This window comes from Diadema setosum, chromosome 14, assembly GCF_964275005.1.
Source record: "Diadema setosum chromosome 14, eeDiaSeto1, whole genome shotgun sequence".
Classification (NCBI taxonomy): Eukaryota; Metazoa; Echinodermata; class Echinoidea; order Diadematoida; family Diadematidae; genus Diadema; species Diadema setosum.
Window position 1 is genome coordinate 15,716,828 of NC_092698.1, and position 16,739 is coordinate 15,733,566.

The 16,739-nt window shown below is 36.7% G+C and overlaps 1 protein-coding gene and 1 pseudogene across 1 annotated transcript; both read left to right on the forward strand.

The window, feature by feature from the left end:
- Nucleotides 1-2,360: 2,360 nt before the first annotated feature.
- LOC140238163 (uncharacterized) lies at nt 2,361-4,877 on the forward strand. Its single transcript, XM_072318102.1, has 2 exons — nt 2,361-2,715; nt 3,814-4,877. The coding sequence occupies exons 1-2, from the start codon at nt 2,361-2,363 to the stop codon at nt 4,875-4,877; spliced, it is 1,419 nt and encodes a 472-aa protein (XP_072174203.1).
- Nucleotides 4,878-7,276: 2,399 nt separating this feature from the next.
- On the forward strand, nt 7,277-8,426 carry LOC140238164 (uncharacterized; annotated as a pseudogene).
- Nucleotides 8,427-16,739: the final 8,313 nt, after the last annotated feature.

Consider the following 16,739-nt stretch of genomic DNA (forward strand, 5'->3'; position numbering starts at 1 on the left):
ATCAAATGTTATATTGCCTGGGAGGCTGTCTAAAGAGTTACTAAAAAGCGTAAATTTTGTTTTTTGAATATTTAGTGACAATTTATTTGCGTATATCCATTGTATAACCTTTTTCAATTCTTCGTTTACTGTTCTTGTTAAGATATTTGGGTCTGGGTAGGAAAAGAAAAGGTTAGAGTCATCCGCGAATAATATGAAAGATAGTTTCTCCGAGGATCTATGAAAATCATTGATATAAATAATGAATAACAGTGGACCAAGGAACTTAACAAATATTTAACCCATTAATGTCTAGTCCTGAGTATAGTCGGGCAGGTGTCTATGGAAAATGCGTGTTATAGCAAAATCAGTTTGTGCTCAATGGATTAAACCATAACGAAACACAAAAGAATTTCGCCTTTTAAGACTATTTTGTTTCTTTAAAAAAGAAAATTAATTCTCTATACTCACAAGAGAAAGATAGTAGTGAAACATGTTCGCACATACGCATATAAACAATGTTAGAAATGTTCACACACACATAATAATATCTAACACGGATTAACACACACACAAAATGTAAACACATCACTAACACGCATATTTGTATATGCACTGGTGTGCCATTGTTATTGTCTACATTCATTTTACGCACCTGTCCATATGTACACATGAAAGTTACGCTGTTCATTAATTTATTTGCTCACCTATCCAATGGTATATACAAGTACAGCAGAAGCCGCAAAATCGGGGGGGGGGGGGGAGCAGTGGACCCCATTAATCATGTTAGTGCAAATTTCTCTTCTCCACCATATGTTCTAGAAATGTTGAAGCTTTTTAACTCTAGAAACAAATCATCACGTTTCTGTCAGTTCATCATGCCTGGATTCGGTATCAAGCCTACAACGTATGCGATTGTATCTTTTTGCTACCATTGTTAAATATACTGATGTGTAAACACGGTAAAGGCCTATATTGGTGTTGTATAGGATTGGTTTGGTTTGATTTGGTTTGGTTTTATTTCTGTATTTTCTTTTTCCTCCAAGCACAGTGACAAATAATTGATACAACAAATGCCAAAATAAAGTAAAACATATAAGTCAATTTAGGAACTGTCAATTTCGTAACAACACTGTCCCTGCAACCATAAGTCAACATGTGTGAAAATAACAACATTGTAATGCATAAAGGGCTGTAGTACGTAAAGAAGGGAGAAATGAATCATGTCAATACAGGGGACCGTCATCACAAGCATAGCTAGACTTGGATGTGGCCCTATATCTTATACTGTACGTTTAGTTCCTATGTTACTTTGCCATTACAAAAATACAAAGTATACCATGCATGTATTCCCATTGTACTACTCCAGCTGTCAGCGTTTTCACATTTCTGTAAAGTATACTGATAAACTCGTTTGTTATTCTTCCATGACCTCAGGATGGGGTGTTCAAAAATGATAATTATTCAGTGTCATTTTCATTGTGTTTGTCAAGTTCAGGACGTCAGATTGCTGGCATCAATGTTTGTGAGCAAACTCTAGCAGGAATTTGTGTGTATGTGTGTGTGTTTACTGTGTGTGTGTGTGTGTGAAACAACCCAAGTTAAATCACTTGCAGATGGTAGGATGATACATATCGTGGTGATTTTTATTCAGGTGCTCAAAAATTAGAGTTATATACTCGTATTCTGATTTCTAAAACGAGGTCGTTTATGTTGAAAATATAAATGGCAGAGCCTGACTCTATATGCTACCTTCCTTTCTGAGGCTCATGTGATTGGGGGTATTATTAATATCAATACATGAACATGCCTTTTGCTTTTGTTTGTGTAATTATTGATATTATTACTACAATTATTGAAAGTATAGTAAGCAAATATGTTATCCTTCGATTTTTTTTTAAAGAGCTAGTTCTTTCTGTGCAGCTCGTCTACCAAATGATGGATCATATCAACAGATTACCAATTTGTTCCGAACTAAAATTCCCATTGTTGTATTTTGAGAGCTTGTACATCAGCAGTAACATGCTTAAATACCTCATTATCTGAATCTTCCTTGGTTTTTCCCCCTTGCAACCTCGTAGAGCCGGGTATCGATTCTCGAGATTTTTTTTTTTCTGATGTGAATTGTTTATGATAATTGTATTGAGTTTCGCAATGTTTTGAGAGGCTACAGTGGAATCGAAACCACTGGTAATGCGACAATCATGTTTCTGAAAGCAATAACTCACAGACGTGTGATATTATTACACACACTGTGAGACAGTAATTGTGTTTCTTTCTGACCAGCCATTTGTCAGGTGCGAGGCTTTCCTTTTGCATCTTTCATTAGAGAGCGATTGTTGATAGTAAAGCCTATTGGTACAGCTTTGGACTGGACGAGGATGGATCCCCAGCTCATTGACACCCAATTTGCCATCTACGGTACCTTCAACCCTACGGTGTCGGCCAAGGGTGAGGTGGAAGTGCCGTCCTCTACGTCCACCTCCCTGGTCGACGGGCGCGTGTCTCAGTGTGGAGACGATGCGAACTCGTACACCACCTCAGCCGCGATGGACAAAGAGGACGAGGACGACAAGGAAGAAAGTTTAACACCGTTTATCTCCTTGTCGCTCCTGATTTTGGGCACTTGGAGGAGACGTCGAAGATCCCCCTCAAACGAAGCCGGAAGTGGTGACGATGACGACATAAATTTTCTCTCTCTCGAAGAATTTGACTCAGAGAAGGAACCATATGCACGTACGTTTGTCTGACAGTAATGTGGAATCATTATCATTATAAAGTTGTAGACATTATGAAGTCGAAAAACTTCTATATGTAAGCGGTGTAGCCCATTATATAAGAATATTGAGATTTTACCTAAAAAACGGACAGTTTGATATCGTTTACAAATGTTGCAATTATAATTGCAGTTATCGTTACTCAGAGTGTTGTCAAAGACATTTTTTTACATGTACATAACACTCTAGAACTGTATTCAAAGAACTCCAAAATCAGCCTATCATCTAAGTCTGAGCGTAAATTCTTGACATTTTTGTATGATAAAAAGAATCGCTTGTTTTGTTTAAGTCATATCTTAAGCAAACAGTTTCTATGAGCGGGTGGGAAACGGAAGGCGTCGTTGAACAGAATTTTATGCCTTCAAGAGGGAAAAACACCGTTTTTTAATGTTATTTTGATTGTATTCAATTATTGTATTAACGATGGATCTAGGCCACCGTCGGAATTGTAATTTAATCATCCTACCAGCATACCTAAGCATTGAAAGATACATTTAGACAAATAATCTTAAATTGTAAATAAGGATTCTGACTTGAGGACTTTTGAGGGCAAAAATTGGATTTTTCTCCAGCAAAGCCAAAATGTTTAATCGAGAAGTTTTTAGCACAGGCATGTCTGGCCAAATATTGTGTTATTAATCATGGATAAAAACAGACGCCTTGAATTTCCTGACGGAAACATAGTTTAGTGGTGCTTGTTGAAACTTGCCGCTGAAACAGTAAATTCGAAATCCGCTTTTGTCATCATAATCGCAAATTGCTGAAATAAAAGAGAGGGGTGCATTCTCAGTTTGAATGCCAATTGGTCTTTTTTCCTAGGATTCATATGAAATGCCTCCCCATAAGAGAACAATTATTACAGTCTCGCATACAGGAAAGGTTTAGATGAAATATAACAAAAATAATTGTTTGCAAACGGTACATAAAAAGTGAGGGTATTTACTTCTTTTTTAATGCACTTGTCAAACGGTTTATTTCGTCTTTTGTATAATCTTGTCTGAATTTTTGTCGTTACTGAAGGCTTCTTGATTTATGAATTTCCCCCGCTTGCTCACAGGTACCTGGCTTTCCATCGCGATAGACATCGTCACTCTACTGTACCTCTCTCTGGTGACATCAATGTTGATTGCCGATGGCTACGTGTACCTCCACGAACTATGGGGCAAGTCTCGACAGCTGCTTTTCATGATTTCATACCTAACCTACCTTCTCCAAGTGATAATCATCCCTGTCTATGCCCTCTTCGTCAGAACCCGGGCTCTCTTGCTGTCTCCGAAGAAAATTCTGCGGTGTCCCCTTGATCCCCGCTTCGTTCGCCGTCGTTTGCGCGTCATTCGCGCTTCTCCGCATCAGGCTGCAATCAAAACTCGATTCGCACTCCTCTTCATGAGCTGGCCAACTGCGCATGCTCTTCTCAGAGGCGTGGAATCCCTGGTGGTCGAACACCACTGTCAAATGCGCTTTTTCATTTTCAGCGATGTTGCCGCCGTTGTCGGCTTCGTGTGCTATGGCTTTTTCTGGTACATCGTGCTCGTCAATCGTATTTCTCTCCACCTCCAAATGAATCACGCTTTGCGCATCATCCAGCGAAGTTCCTACACCCTCAATGTCGATGCTGCGCGCCGAAATATCCGTCGCATTCATCATGATTACCTCGCTATGCGCGAACTGATGGGGGTATGGATGGCCTATACCATGGTAACCGCCACTTGGGGCATCATGTCGAGATTATCCTGGGACTACTCAATCTCCACGGAGGACGAGTCAGCAGCGGAATCGAGAGCCCGAATTTACCTCGAAGCCGTCATCTGGTCTGAGAAAACCATGTTCCTTGTCTATCCCTGTATTGCCCTGGGAGGGATGAACTTGGAGTACCTGTGGCAGAGATTCCGGTATGTCTTGGAGCGGATGCGCACTTACCAACATCGTTCGTTCTGGACCATGATTCAGCTGCATACCTTATACATCAATAATATCGGCAGTCCAGAGCTGAAGTGGACGATAGTTTTTGCCCTTGTCGGTCCCTACCTGGCCATCCAGTCTCACTGGCAGGAAGAACAGAATGTGAAATTCTGGAATGGGCCCTTCAACTGCTCCACAAATTTTAATGGCACTGCTTGATACCAAAGTACTATTACGCTGAGTTCTCTTATTGTTATTTTTGTTTAAATATAATTTCACATTGATAGAGTTACTTATGGCAGATTCCCTCAGCACCTGATTGGTCGAGGAAAGTTGCTCACATGACGTCACACATATGACAAAGACAGTCATTTTGATGATGGCATTTAGTCAAGTCTTGCTTTTACGAAGAAAGGATCTTCCCTGTCATTGCCTTCCCTGAACGACGTTTACTTTGAACTATAATTTCACTGATTTCATTTATTTGTAAATAATGTTGACCAAACGAAAAAAAAAAAACAAAAAAAAAAAAACAAAAAAACGTCCCCCTCCAAATCAGGAGGTGTATAGAGAAAGCGACAAAGCTCTTTAAAAGCTCGTTTTTGGCTCGGATACATGAAAAACCAAAATAGAAAAACAAAAAAAAAACCTTAGTTGTCGTTTGTTAGCACCATGATAATAACTCGGCAATATTATCATTTCATAGAGCAACTTTCTCACTCACAATAACAGGTGGTTAAACAATACGTCTTTATGCTATAATATCAGAAAAACAGACCAAAGATTAGAAAATACAATATGAAAATGCACCGCACTATTTTCTATTTAACTCTAACAGGGTATAAATTTACGCACTGCTGTTATAGGTCGTTCTGTTTTGTGATTTTTATGTAAACGAATTAGAAAATACCCGCAAAACGAATGTCTATATACATGTGTGTGTGTGTGTGTGTGTGTGTACATGCGTGTATGTGCATATGTGTTTTAGAAATCCAAATTTGCGCTCTTTAACAATATATTGCTTCTCATTTCTTCTTCATCAGAAATTGTAATCAATTTGGCGTTTCCGTTTTGCGTTTTTACTTTGAAGATTACGACTCCCATTTTTAGCACTGCAGTGATATGACTTCGATCAACGCCGACACGAAATGAATCAAGTCGACTCGTGGGAAAAAAAGTCGTCGTCAACTGAATTAATGAATTCTTCGTTTAATAGTCATGGATGATTATGATAAGAAAAAGTTATATGAAGTTCGTTTATGCTTTTTTCTCTTCTTTCTTTCTGCTCAGCTCTTAGGTAGCTCTAATATGAAATACAAAGTATAACGTGAAGTATGTTGTATTCTGTAGTATGAAAAAATAATTGTTCAAGACTGATCTTTTGAAGGACATTTTGTGATCTATAACCTTATATCGCCCACAATGATTTCCACGCAAGGAAAGCGGAGTTGGGTCTTCCTCTGCATTTGAATACTGAACGTAACTGTTAATCTCAACGAACATAATGGAGCTAGGAATGAACTCGACAATCACCGCTGATTTTGTGGAATGGTAAAGGTCATCGCATTTTTCATTTTTTTTTCTTCAAAATTCAAGAAAGATGAAAATATACAAGGTGTGAAATTTTACATTATCTGAAAATATGCTTAATGTTTAAGAGGTTTGTTTATAAATCTCCGAGTAAGACGAATGATTTAACGAGCACATTCCAAGCAAAGAATACAGTAATCATAACAAGACTGCAAGATATTGCACGCGATAGCAAATAAGATTGTTTCATGTGTTACTGATGCGTATCCATTTATGGGAAATCATGTACATAAATGCAATATTCCTTGTACACGGTGAAATTGAATGTGCAAACGCACATGTTGTTCAAGTGTGCTTAAATCTATATAGGAAAATAAAGCAAATAGGACGAAACGGCAGTAATTATGTAAAGTTTTTGCTTTGTTTTGCTGGCCATGCTGTTTGCAACCACAAAGGCAAATTGATCGAGGTAATGATGTCATCACCTATTAATACTTCTCTAAACTGACGCAATTTTTAAATCCGAATAATGTTTGATAGTTTGTTTGTTTTTTCTTATCGATAATATTCAGCAACTGCAGTATATCCGTCAAACGTTTCAACTCGAACTTCCAATGTTACAGTGTAATTTGAAATGAAGGGTATGAGGTATTCAATAAGGTACATAAAAAAAAAAGAGAGAAGAAAATAGAGTTGAATTGGTGAGCAGTTCAATGGGACGCTTATGAGCTGATGACATCAACATCAAACCTCATTTGCATTTTCAACAACATCGACTAGGATACCTCTCTTTTGTGAAAAAGAAAACAAACATATCTACCCCTCAACTTATTTTATGTTTTATTTCATCCACTTTATACTATTCTGCGTATTGTTTGCGTAAAATTAACCATCTAGTGGTATCACATTTTGATCAATGGACTGGCTGATATCATAATTCCAAAGTTGAGAAAATACCTCACTAGAATTTGATCAATTACACGCTCTTACAACTTACTCTATGACTATGACTATGACATTCGACGAGTAAGGACGTACAAGCGAGTCTTCTCCTCCTCCAACAGACTTTAATGCAAGTTACGGTAGACATGGCAACAGGTACGCGGATGTCTGCTGCAAGGTCGGTGGTGCCCAAAACCACAGCGCCGAAACCCACGGCAGTGACGAAGAGGCCGAGACCGAATTCACCATGTTCACCCCATAGCCCGAAATGTGTTGAGTTTATGCCGTCAATCCGTGCCCTCCTTGAAAACCACATTCGAAAGACTGACGGAAAGTTACAAGACTTTGAGAAAAAGTTGGAAGACCACGGGAAAGAGATTTCGGAGAGTCTGCAAGAAATCAGAGATTCTCTCAACTACCAAAGTCAGGAAACGGAAGTTTTAAAGGAAAAAGTGGCTGGGCTGAAGAAGGAGTTAAAGGAGAAGGACAGAATAATTTGATATTTGATATTTGATATTTGATATTTTATTATCTCTGTCGACCCCCTTCAGGGGTATGAGAGTACGACACATGTTCAAAAATATAATACAAGGGCTATATACATAGTTACAATACACAGAATATAATACTGTAATAAAAACTGGCAAGTACAAATAGAATACTGTAGGCTATAAACTACCGAACGTACAAAATGATGGCTACAGATCTAAGATATGAGGAGATCGACCGACTAGCGACATATGTATAACACGGGAAAACTTAGTTTTCCTTGGCATTCCACGGAAATCGGAGGAGAATGTGGATGAACTTTTGCATGACTTTACGTCCAGAAGCTGAAAATTCCTCCTGACGTAGCAAGGGGAATAGAACACCAGAGAGCTCATCGGGTCCCCTCAGTGAATCAACCAAATCCCATCAAAGCCAGACATTTAAAATTTGCGGACAAGGTGCTGATTCAGAAGCACGCCCGGAATCTGAAAGGCAACGGGGACAAGATGTTCATCACAGACGACCTGCCGAAACGAGTGAGAGAAGAGCGACAAAGCCAGATTCCAGCCCTGAAAGCGGCGAGAAGTGCGGGGAAATTGGCATACATTGTATTTCTCACGAAGTGAACCGACCAAGCTTTATGTGGATCGCGTGTGGCTACGGAAAGAGCAGCAGGAACGTTTTGTCACGGGAATTACAGGAGAGCGGGCCCGGCTACGAGATCGAGATGAGAGAGAATCACCAGCAGAAAGCCGGGAACTGCATTCGCCAGCGATGCGGACCCCAACTCAAACAGCCCACGTATGATGGATATGGAGACAACAGCAATGGTTCAAGAGGTCTCGTGAGTTTGCAGTCGAGCTGTATTAAACACTTAATTTAGTTATGGCATAAGGAATATGTTTGTTGCATACATGGTCAGAAGCGAAATCTGCGATGTAGATTTAGAGTTATTATATTCACAGAAAATGATGCGATATATTGTGTGCTCACTGACACCAAGTGGCTAGGTTTCGATGTCTAGTCAGTACAGGGTTACTGTCACACACACATATATATATATATATATATATATATATATATATATATTTCTCTCATGGAGGAAAAGACTAGGGAGGAGGCAAGATTGATAATTTCCTGGAAAAAAAGGGATAGTTTGTATAATTATTTTGATTACAACGAGTTTGTTTCATGTTCATGTTCTGTAATTTTGTTAATATTTTGAGGCGGATGTATGTATGTTATAGTTATTCTCTAGAGTTGTCGGGATGACTTTTATTGTTTATTAATTTATCTATCTATTTATTTTGGCAATTTTTCTTTTCCTTGTGGGGTCCGCAAGAATATAGCGATATCTGGCAAATCCATCGAGTCGATATAGATAACATATAGATACATGTATACAATTATGCATGTGTGAGTGCATGGATAGGGGAATTCACTGGTTGCCTGATATAATGTTTGGAGAAGAGGTAGATGGCTTCCTTAGTTTGACAACGGAGAATGTTATTTAAGCATATTTTTGGGGGGAAATATTGAAAATTTGAACTTATGATTAACTTAAGAGGATATTTATAATGTGATGAAAATAATGAAAATAGATTAATTTGAATGGCAGAAGTTATAATGCTCCATACACCTAGTGACGGCCCAGTTTTGGTAATAAGAAAATGAATGCGATATCAGTATTAAGATTAAGGGTATAGATGAACCCAGACGATGAACTAGATCATTTATTATCTGGTATTTTAGATGGGAGAAGATATTTCATCGCCAAAAAGGGAATGAATATGGAAAGCAGAAAGTTGTTATGATAAAGGATAAGTAATTGTTTTGGGGTTTTTTTTCGTGTTTTTGCGACATCCGATATTATCATTATATTTGTGCTGGGGATATAAAACGCATTTCGTTTTACAGGTGGACAAGGGAAGTGATTTGAGTGTCATTGTATAATGTATCATTTGATAATTTTATGGAGATAATCAATAAGCATATAGATGATTATATTCCTAAACTAAAAGATAAGTTAGTAAATTATAAAACAACACCTAAACTTCCATGGATTTCGAAATCTCTTCTCCGTTCAATTAACAGAAAAAATAGGTTGTATTATAAATTAAAAATGAAAAAAACTGAGGAGTCAAACAATAAATATACATCATATAAGAATATTTTGATTAAGGTCATACGATCTGAAAAGCGGAAATATTATACCATTCAGATAGAAAAATATAAACATGACGTGAAGAATACATGGAAGATATTAAAGCAGGCCATGAATATATCAAAAAAGAAATTGAATATTACAAAAATAAGATTTGATGATAAAATTGTTGAAGATCCTGGTGATATAGCAAATATTTTTAATTCTTATTTTTCAATGATCGGGGAAAATCTGGCAAAAGAAGTACCGCAGTCCGATACGCATTTTGCAAAATTTTTAGGTCAATCCAATCCCAGTTCTATTTTCTTAGCTCCAACTACGAAATATGAAATAATAGACATTGTTACTGCAATGAATGATAAACGAAGTGCCGGTTATGGTGATATAAGTAATTTTATTATAAAGGGAATTATATTTTCTATTGCTGACCCACTTTCTCATATTTTTAATAAATCCATATTACATAGTGTTTTTCCTGATTGTATGAAAATAGCTAAGGTGTGTCCTTTATTTAAAAAAGGAGACAGTTTTGATATAAGTAATTATAGACCTATTTCTCTACTTTCATCCATATCTAAGGTTTTGGAAAAATTGATATTTACAAGAACGATTAAATTTCTCAATTATTATAATGTTTTTACGAATTCTCAATTTGGGTTTCGTCAGAAACACAGCACCATTCATGCTCTTTTGAAGTTTATTGATAACGCCGCACATACTATAGATGATCATTCTCATCTTGTTGGTATCTTCCTGGACTTCTCCAAGGCCTTCGATACAATTAATCACGAAATTTTACTTCATAAATTGTCTCATTATGATATACGAGGGAAGGCCTTGGAGTGGTTCAGGAGTTACCTGCAAAACCGAAAACAATATGTATTTTTGAACGAGCACAGTTCTAGTTTTGAAGTTATTAAATGTGGCGTCCCTCAGGGGAGTATATTAGTAGCTTTACTTTTCATCATTTACATAAATGATTTTTGTAGATCATCCGATATACTTTCTTTTATACTTTTTGCCGATGATTCAAATATTTTCTTCTCCCACCAAAATCCAATCACTCTCGTCGATACTGTTAATTCTGAATTAAAAAAAGTGACTCAATGGATAAGAGCCAATAAATTATCACTGAATCTTCAGAAAACTAACTACATGTTATTCAGTAAGTCTATAGAAGTTTTACGCACAGATATCAACTTTGATGACGTTCATTTAGAGCGTGTATCACATACAAAGTTTCTCGGTATTACAGTAGACGACAAACTTTCGTGGAAGCCTCATATTATTAATATTAGTAAAATAATTTCGCGTAATATTGGTATTATTAATAAACTTAAATCTCATATCCCGTTGTCTTCCTTGCTGACGTTGTATTTTTCATTGATATTACCTTATTTGAATTATGGAATTTTAGCATGGGGCAGTGCCCATCAAACTTTATTAGATAGATTATTGTTATTACAAAAAAAGGCACTTCGTATCATTTGTGGCGTTTCTCCATGTTCCCATGCAGATCCATTATTCGCCAGATATAAGATTTTAAAAATCAAAGATTTGTTTTTCTTTCAGCTGGGTCAGTTTATGTTTAATTATAACACAAATGCACTTCCTAGCATTTTTGATTCAATGTTTCCACGAAATCAATCTTTTCATAATTATCCCACCAGGCGATCAAATGAGTTTCATTTACCCCTTCTGAGAACGTTATTGGCACAAAATACATTTATATACAGTGGCCCTAGATTTTGGAATTCTTTAAGTTGTGATATAAAAAATTCTTTATCTTTGAATTCGTTTAAGCGTAAGTTAAATTTTTTTTTTTTGTTGAACTCATATTAAGCTATACATGATTCATTACCTAGCTGGTCTTTACAGCCTAAGGGTTCATCATCAATCATTGATTTCATCATTGTGTATTTTTTACATTATCTTATTTGTATAAACTTTGTTCGGCTGACCGAGCTGAAACACCTCAATTCCCTCTTCTGATCCAGATGTACAGCACCTCAATTCCATCTTCTGATCCCGATGTTCAGCGTGTTGGCTTTTCCTTTCACTTCCTTTTTCTTTCTCCCCTTTCTTTCCATTGTTCTTTTGTGTTTTATTACTGTCATGGTATACCCTACTGTAAAGTCATGTAAAGTCGTTGTGTTTCTACTGTCTTGTTCTGTCCTGTCTTGTTCTCTCCTGTCTTTGTAAAAAAAAAAAATTTCAATGTATTCACAAGAATCCTTTGAGTGGTTCACAATTTACAAGCATGCTTTTTCAGTGAACCTCTCAGTTCTTTCTTTCTTTTTTCCCCTCCAAACATAACTTTGTATTTTGCCGATATGCATGTATAATTTCGTATTTGTTAAACATTATCTACCATGTAAAGTCGAATACATGCCTATGTTATATCTTCTGATTCATTTCGTGTTATGTTTGACGAAAAAGAAAGAAGGAATGAAATAAATGAAATGAAAATGAAATGAAAAATGAACGCAACAGGGACAGAACTTTTATTTTGATGTTTGGACTTTGTTTAATTTTACAACATGCTTACTGGAACATAATTTGACACATTTTGGTAGATTTTGTGGATATTCTGCGTGAAATACATACATTTTTGATGGTGAGGAATTGTTTTATGAGTTTGAAAAATATATATATACATAGATATACATATAAGAAAGAACCCCATAAAGAGAAAATTAAAAATTGGAATTTTGTCTGAAATAGTTTTTGGGATATACATCCTATGGGAGATCATTATCAACGCTGCCATTGAAATTGGCTGAAGGTTGGCTTATGGGTTTTGGCGAGGAAATCAATTTTGTCTAAAACAAATCAGATATAAATGTATCATAAGAATGAATGCAGGAAACTTGCGATGATGTCATAGACTCATTTCTCCGTTGATTCAGTTTGTTTGTTTTTTAATGTGATGTTAAGAGTTAGCTTGCGGTCGGAAGTTATGGACTGTCATTGAGTGTGTTTGTAATCATGATGGCGTTGAGCCTGTAATATAAGTATGGAGGAGTGTGACACGATGTGTAATGTGTACATCAACTGTTTGTGACTATAAGATGGAGCCGTTTTGTTGGTTTTGTAAGGATGTTTCATTGTATCACCTTTGGTAAGCGGTGCAAATCCAGTGGAGAATCTTTAAGAGATCATGTGGCAATGAATTAATGAACTCTGTAGGCCTAATAATTGGGGGGGGGGGGGGGGAGGGAACGAGCATATCGTCAAAACTACATCAAAAGACTCCTATGTTAACAGGAACAATGACATGTATGAGAACTGTTTCCCAGGAAACCCGATTAGTTTTCTCGCAGTTTTAGAGTTCTACAATTAGCGAAATTATGTTTTAGCATTTTTATTATTCTTACCTGAGATAGGGCTAGGGATTTTTAACAGTTCTTTAAAAATTTCTGCTTCACGTTTGAATTCTGATGTTCATATTGTTGGATCATTCTTCCCTTTTCACATCATTAGAGAAAGGCGATGTTTGGCCAATGTTTGCTTACTCAGTTATATTATACATACAGAATTGTTACTTTTTAATGTGAATTGTATGGACTCTGGAGAGAATTGAAAGAATTAAAAAAGGAGAAGCTATTACAAGAAACATCATAACTATCGAATTACGAGAGAAATTGATGGCTTAGTGTATTTACTTGTTGTTCATTGTTGCCAATTTGCCACCCTTGACGATGCAGCTGTCCCGGGCATTGATCCACGAGAGCTTGTCTCCAAACATCTGATAACACGTGGACATGAATTTCATCCATTACTGCAGGAAGGGTGAACAGAGGCAGAGTTTAAAGGGGACCTCCGGATGATTTTCAGACTTTTACATTTGAACAACTATAATTCAGTTAAACTGAGTACAGAGTTTCAAAATTTGTAACAAATTGCAATGAACAAGGATGATGACATGGCAGCCTCACCATAGGAATGCATGAGTTGGGGCTCACGGAAGCAGAACAAAAGAAGAAGGCATGCATAGATTCTTCACAGGTGAACTTGTTGAGCAAGTGGTATTGTAATGGAATTGCACTGCTACATTTCTGAAATATATGAGGCTCTGATGTCATCAACACTGTTCAGTGTAATTTGTTTGAGATTTTCAATTTATTGGTTTCTCTGCTCAAGGACCACAACAAATTCCACGAATCTATACATGGAGCTTTTAATTTATGTACTACATGATGTGAAATTATGAAAATCGTCCGGAATGTCCCTTTAAACTTTGTCATTCTGATAGCACTAACAGACCCAACTTTAACTCTTCTCAGCATTCTCAGACACATTGTATCTTCAAACGTTTAAAGAAGGGATAGATTAGAAAGTCCGGGGGGGGGGGGAGGGGTCAGTAACTACAACAAAATAAAAGCCTTACGCATAGGGTCCATCAACGATTTCTTGTCTCAAGCCAATCCAGTATTGAAGAGCAACAGTTGGTGCAACAGTTTTGTAAGTAATATTAACAGGATTTTGAAACAGGTTTCTGAGTTACAGAGGTTTTTTTCTTTTGATCTAATTGTCATTTTCCTCGTCATCGGGCAACAGCCCGTGCGTTGATTGTTAACAATAATGTTCTCTAATGTGCACAGCAATTCCTCGTAACCGAGATAGGAATATTTTGTTGGTTGCTTATGGCAGTATTAAATTCATACACAGTTTTTTTTTCTTTCTTCCTCTAACCGAATGTTCTTGGACAACAGAGGTTGGATATCATGTCTTTCGACATCATTATTCCTCTTCATCAGGTAACAGCCTATGTGTTAATTATGTTCATCGTAGAATACCTACTTTTGACTACAATCTCTTGTAAATGGAAACGTTCTTGTTAACACAAGATACAGTTAAGTTAAGCGAGTTAGAACAAACTGCGCTGTATTAAGGAATGTTTGTCGTTTTTTTGTTTGTTCTATTGGAAGGGATTGTTACATAACCCAGTTGGTGTGTAATGATTGCATGCAGATGGAAGCAATGGGAAGTATCTGTCTTTTGAAGCTCTCTTGTATTGCAGCTCTCTTGTAATACTACTGTAGCACCCGCGCCGAGGGGCGGCCGGGTGGGCTGTGATACTCAATCAAACTTGACAAAAGAAGAAGGGAGGAGACACGTCTTAGTGGGTTGTATGGGCACAAGCAGCAATCAAAAAGTGATCATTTATTCATAATCATTCGCTGTTATCCGTTTGATAACTCTTTCTCACACACTGTTATAGTTATCACATGGATCGAGCATCAGCTCGTAGTAACATGATACCAACTCTTATATTTTCACTGTTATATATACTACCCTGTGTATGTGTGGTCTTCTATAATAAAACTAATCAATCAAAACACAACATAACTGATAACTAACTAATTAATAAAATGAATTAACATTACGGTTCTCCTGCAATAACACTTTGATCTATTCTAATCCAAATAAATGTAAAACATATCAATGCAATAATCTTTTAACCTGTCACTCCCAATAATAATCTAACAAACTATATATTATATTATATACAAACTTAATTATGATGTTGCAAATTATGCATGAAACAGTTTCGATATTAATCTAACTCATTAACTCATTAACAATCAACAGAGTTAATAGATACTTTAACTATGAACCAACAGAATATTCACCAGGATTTATCAAACAACTTCTTTACTCTTTTGAAAATAATCATATTCTGTTAATAAATCTAATAATCTAATAAGTAATGTGCAATGCTACTAAAAATGCTACTAAACAATCATACCAACAATAACTTCACCCAACACATCTTCTAGTACTCTGTTCTGTGAGTAGAATGGTATAAATTGTAAATGGACAGAAAATAAAATGGAAATGGAACTAAAATTATACCTTCTTTCGCATATTCATGTAAGGCACTGGACATGAGATATCAACATAGCTACACTCAATCTGATTTCATTTAATGCTTTACAAGGGATGTGCAGTTTCCTTTAAAAATGAGGAACCACACAAGTGAGAAAAGCACGGAAAACTGTAATCTTCTGCAGCAAGTTCAAAGACAAAGAATTTGTTTGTAAACTTTGTACCAGCAGGTTTACCTCATTCCTTGGTACAGTACTGAATAGTGTATGTTTCAGACCCTGTGTCCATAAACTTCTCTATTCTCATTCACACAAGGTTTACTACACTATATGTACAGGTATATATTTATTCTACTTCAACTATATTGAAGAATGCTCCTTCATTCCAATCACGCATCCAAATAATTATGTTAGAGACAAGTACAACATACAAATTATATATCATATTACTGAACAATCTTAATGGGTCTAGTTTGTGAGACTAGCTTGTGGCTGGAGACAAGCTCTGCCAGAGTTTCTATCAGCCCCAGCTTATCCCTTTATTCTAGCTGGACAGCATCCACTATAAAGAACACCTAATTCACACCTTACATTAAGTGTGCCTCCCCTGTGAGGAGCATGCTGCTACCTTTGTTTTGTCTTAGCAGATGTGTCTACACAGACCCAAGATGCTGAATGCAAGGGGTAGGGGTATTAAGGTACTAATTTCTGCCCTCACTCTACCCTGTTGCACACACACACTTTGCTGGCTTTGTTCTCATCTACTGGGTAGTGAATGGAAGGTGGTGCAGGGGGAGCAGGCAAACAGATTAATCTGAATCAGGCTTTTGTTTCCACTTCCTTTGCTATATAACTCCCTTGGCCTGTTCCCACAGTATACACCAAACACGTTAACATCTTTGTCTCATAGCTATTCCCCACCCTATGTTAACTCTATTGCTGTACTAACTCCAGCAACTACATATATTGGTCTCCAAACTAACAGGAACATGGATAAATATTTATATACATGGTTATGTACAGAATATATAAATACATAGGTGAATCCGATATGAAACATATCACTAGAATGCACATATTATAGTCCTGTGTATTCTTCTGCAAATCTTGATACCAACAAATCTT

What these genes read in the sequence shown, in the direction of transcription:
- LOC140238163 (XM_072318102.1), top strand. Translation starts at nt 2,361, where the DNA reads ATGGATCCCCAGCTCATTGACACCCAATTTGCCATCTACGGTACCTTC. An exon ending in AGAGAAGGAACCATATGCAC is followed by an intron (nt 2,716 to 3,813) that starts GTACGTTTGTCT and finishes GCTTGCTCACAG; the next exon opens with GTACCTGGCTTTCCATCGCG.